The sequence below is a fragment of the Chrysochloris asiatica genome, unplaced genomic scaffold (assembly GCF_000296735.1).
Source record: "Chrysochloris asiatica unplaced genomic scaffold, ChrAsi1.0 scaffold00095, whole genome shotgun sequence".
NCBI classification, from domain to species: domain Eukaryota; kingdom Metazoa; phylum Chordata; class Mammalia; order Afrosoricida; family Chrysochloridae; genus Chrysochloris; species Chrysochloris asiatica.
Window position 1 is genome coordinate 2,167,297 of NW_006408613.1, and position 4,356 is coordinate 2,171,652.

At 33.9% G+C, this 4,356-nt stretch overlaps 1 protein-coding gene across 1 annotated transcript in view; it reads right to left on the reverse strand.

Moving 5' to 3' along the window:
• The window catches only part of ERICH1 (glutamate-rich 1), a 134,039-nt gene that overhangs the window by 69,323 nt on the left and 60,360 nt on the right, over nucleotides 1–4,356 (reverse strand). Inside the window, exon 3 of the mRNA XM_006866719.1 lies at nucleotides 3,945–4,076. Coding sequence (XP_006866781.1) covers nucleotides 3,945–4,076 — 132 coding nt within the window. The remainder of the gene's footprint in view (nucleotides 1–3,944; nucleotides 4,077–4,356) is intronic.

The window sequence follows — 4,356 nt, forward strand, 5'->3', positions numbered from 1 at the left end:
TGTTGTTGTTAAGTGCCATCAAATTGATTCCGAACCATAGCGACCCTGTTTAGGGTTTCCGAGAAGCAGCTGGTAAGTTTGAACTGCCAACTTTGCAGTTCAAATGGCTTTGCAGTCTGGTGCATTAACCCACAATACTTCATGGTAGTAAACACAAATATTTAATCTATTTTTTTTTTCTTTCAGTTTTCTAGAAATCATTACTTGATTTACTAGTAATAGGCATTCAAAATGAAAGTAGTAATAATTTAACTTTATCTTCTTTTCCAACATGTCTCCTGTTGCAACTGAAAGAATTTTAAATCTCTTTCTTTATCATCTTTTGACTTCCCTTATGCCTTGTTTTCATACCCAACCTTAGAGGCAATCAGAAAGAAACAAGAGAGATCTGACATATATGAACTGTCACCTCTTCAAGATCATAACAGATTTTCTTCCTTGTTCCTACAGCCAGAGTATGGGATCTAAAGGTTAGTTATAGGGAAACAAAGAAAAGTAGTCCTACAGGGATACAAGAGGTGCTGGTGGGACAACTTTCCATTCGACCCCATCACCATTAACCTGAAGGCAATGCTGCTTTATCAGAATATTCTTTCATTTCAGAAAACAAAAGTAAGAAGTCCATGTGGAAAATGTATGATAAATACACTTTTTTCCTAACTTTTCAATTTCAAATGCCTTTACAGGGCCCACTTGATGAGTTTACACTGAGAAAAATACATAAATAGTAAAAAAGAAAAAGAAAGAAAAAAATCAACAAATTGAAGCATTTGGAGATGAAGCTAGTGGTATTCAGAATTTAAAGATACTGTGTCTCCCTGAATTTGATTAATAAGTTAGCCATAGTTCTTTCAAAAACTTTCTAAGTTGAATTGAAAGAATCTCTTGAAGGAAATGCTTCTGAAAAGCAGAGATAAGCCATTGAGTCACTGACTGATGTAGCATGTCCACCTAGCAATGGGGAGATAGGATGAAATATTCCAAATGAAGCTTGTTGCAGAAAGATAGTGTAGGAATAGTGCCAGAGTCATCGTGGATAAGCAAACACAGAGTTCATAACTGGGAGGTAGTAGATGAGGAGCTGGGATTCAAACATATGGTTAAGAAAAAGTCACAAATCAGAGATGACAGAGTAAGGTGTAAGAAATAAGAATAGATTAAAAACATATAAATCTTATGTAATGAGTAACAGAGAATGCTCCACCCCTTGCTGGTACAATCTTTAAATTCACTACTTGGCACTATGACAATTTTCTAATTATATCTTCACACTTTCTCCTTTGAAGGAAAATAGGATTGGTCAACCTACTTCCTTGCATCTACCTACCATCACCCAATGTTTCTATCACCTTCTTCCCTAAACACTCACCTCTGGCAAAGGAAAACAACACATTTAAGATGCTCTCTACATTTACTGCTATGAGGTAATGGTGGAAAGAATTAATAGGAAATGTTTACCTAAGAAATAATTTATAAAAATGTAACTTATAATATAAGTTATACTCAAACTTATTATATAAATTATTCAATCCATATTATCAATGTAATTTTAAGTGAATAAATTCTAATCTTATTCAATTTCCCCCTTCTATTACTATGTAGTCCTTTTTTTTAAAAAAAAATGTTTTATTGTGAATTATATGATAGTTTACATGAAAGAACTTTAGTTTTACATTCATTCCATCATATATCATTTCATTGCCATGGTTCCAATCCCCTCCATGCATCATCTTCCGACCAAAGGGCATATCCTAGAAACCCGTCCTCTACACTTCCTCCCCGCTCCCCCCAAGTCTTCGGCCCACAGTCCCTCTCCCTCTTTGGATCCAAAGTCCCCAGCCGCTTCATCACTCCATGTCATCATCTCTTGTCTCCACCTCAGGCATCCCTGCTTCTCTGAGTAGGGTCCCGCTCTCGGCTTTTCACTGTTGGACTATGTAGTCTTTTGTTTTTGTTTGCTTGTTGGTTTTTAGAGAAATTTAATTTGTTTTAATTATTCTACAACTGTCAAAGTAATAGCTGGCACCAGAGCCCTTTCCTAAACACTGGGACAAACAGAGTAAGAAAAAAGAGACTAGTGTAGGTATTTGAGTACATATAATTGATGCTTTTGAGTTATGGTGTTGGAGGAGAATATTGAAAGTGCCATGGGCTGCCAAAAGAACCAACAGATCCATGTTGGAAGAAGTGCAGCCAGAGTGCTCCTTAGAGGCCAAGATGGCCAAACTTCGTCTCTCATACTTTGGACATATTGTCAGGAGGGAACAGTCACTGGAGAAGGATATCATGTTTGGTAAGGAGGAGGGTCATAGAAAAAGCAGAAGATCCCCAGTGAGATGGATTGGCAAAGTGGCAGCAGCAATGGGCTCAAGCATGGCAACAATAGTGAGGTTGGCCCAGGATTGGGCAGTGTTTCATTCTACTGTGCATAAGGTCACTATGAATTGGTACCGACTCAATGGCACCTAACAACAACAACAATCTTCTAGAGACTTCTATTTATAAGCGAAATAATTTTTCTAATTGGTAGAAACACAAAACATGTCTAATCAATCAATTTTCACCTCCCAACAAAGAAATACAGATGAAGTTACTTCCATAATTATAAAAGTTCTATACAATCTAAGAAATTTTGAAAGTTTGGCGGGGGAGGAAAAGGAGGTAATGTTCCACTCAACCAAGACAAACACTGTTAACGTTTCAGTTTATTGAATTCCAGATTTCTTACAATGCACTAGCAAATATGGCTACAATCATATTGTAACTTTACCCCAATTATAAGAAATAGAAAATTTAAAAGAAATAGAAAAACTTTCTATTTTTTATCACTCTAACTTAATTTCTAATATAACCACTTTGGGAAGTAGTATTTGGTCACAGGGTAGACAAAGTGAAGTTGTTTTCAACTAACATCCCTCACAAAGATATTCAAAATGATATCATTAACAGAGCTAACTATATGTAATCCCTCATCAATGAAGCCAATATATTTTCTTATTGAACATATTAAGTACATGGTGAAGCATATTCACAAAATAATTTATCTTAATCAAATTTAATGGAAAATTAAATTTTACAGTTAAATAATAGATTTAGCTAATAGTTGTATTTCAAAGATTTCATCTGGGCTGAAAACACAACTACAGTATTCCTTAACTATGCTATTTTGGTTTTTATGATTTCTGATCTTTTCATTAGAAACTCAGAAAGGTCAGTGTAGCAGAAACCACATTCTATGGATACCAAAATTAACTATAATTTATAGCACATTTTCTTCATGGATTATACTTGCTAGAAATTATCTAGGTTAAGTTGTTATTTAAAAATATTACATTCCATTTAAAGAAATTTTTCAAATAATTCATTTAAAGGGAAAAAACAACTACTTTGCTTTTCAAGGTAAGAACTCAATGTGCAATATGAGCACTTTCATCTCCCATAACAATCTTTAGTACGTATTCTCCTGAATTCACTGCCTTATTTTCTTCATTTAAAAGACACTTCATACAAAAACATGTCTAATCGAGCAATTCTCACAACAAAGAAACACAGATGAGGTTACTTCCATAATTATAAAAGTGCTATACCATCTAAGAAATTTTGAAAATTTGGGGAAAGGGACAGGAGGAAGGAATGTTCCACTCAACCAAGACAAATACTGTTTAACGATTCTGTTTATTCAATTCCAGATTTCTTACAATGCACTAGCAAATATGGCTACAATCCTATAGTAACTTTATCACCAATTCTAAGTACTTTGCTATTATCGTAATTTTTACAATAGTTTAATAATTGTAAAATATACATTGTATGCTTATACAATAATATACCTACCCAAATTGCTCTAATTACAAATTTGAACCAAGTTAATTTGTAACACGGATTTAAAAAAATAAAAATTGTAAAGCATATCTTCTCTCCACCCTCAAAAGACCAATTTTTACCTTCTGTGTCATCACTGCTAGAGGAGTTCTCAGAATTCACACAAACGTTCAACTCTGTCAAAGATGGAATATATCCTGCAGGAGGCAGACTTACTGTATACATTCTCTCAGATTGGATCTTAGTGTCATCATCTGTAAAAGAAAAACAAAAGAAAATGTGAACTTGTAAACATTATATGCTGCAATCAGACTTTATGTGCCTTATTCACTGAAGACATGAAATTAAAGAGCTCAGTGAAACTTAACCATGGTTATAAATACAGATTTTAATAAGCCAAGTATTTTACGAAAATACCAAGTCACCTCTATATTTATGCAAGAAAAACAGATGATTTGTAATTATTTAAATCCACATTAAGTTTTTCATCATATAAACTTCTGGGTTTTGGAATACAGAAGCAGATCTAATAAA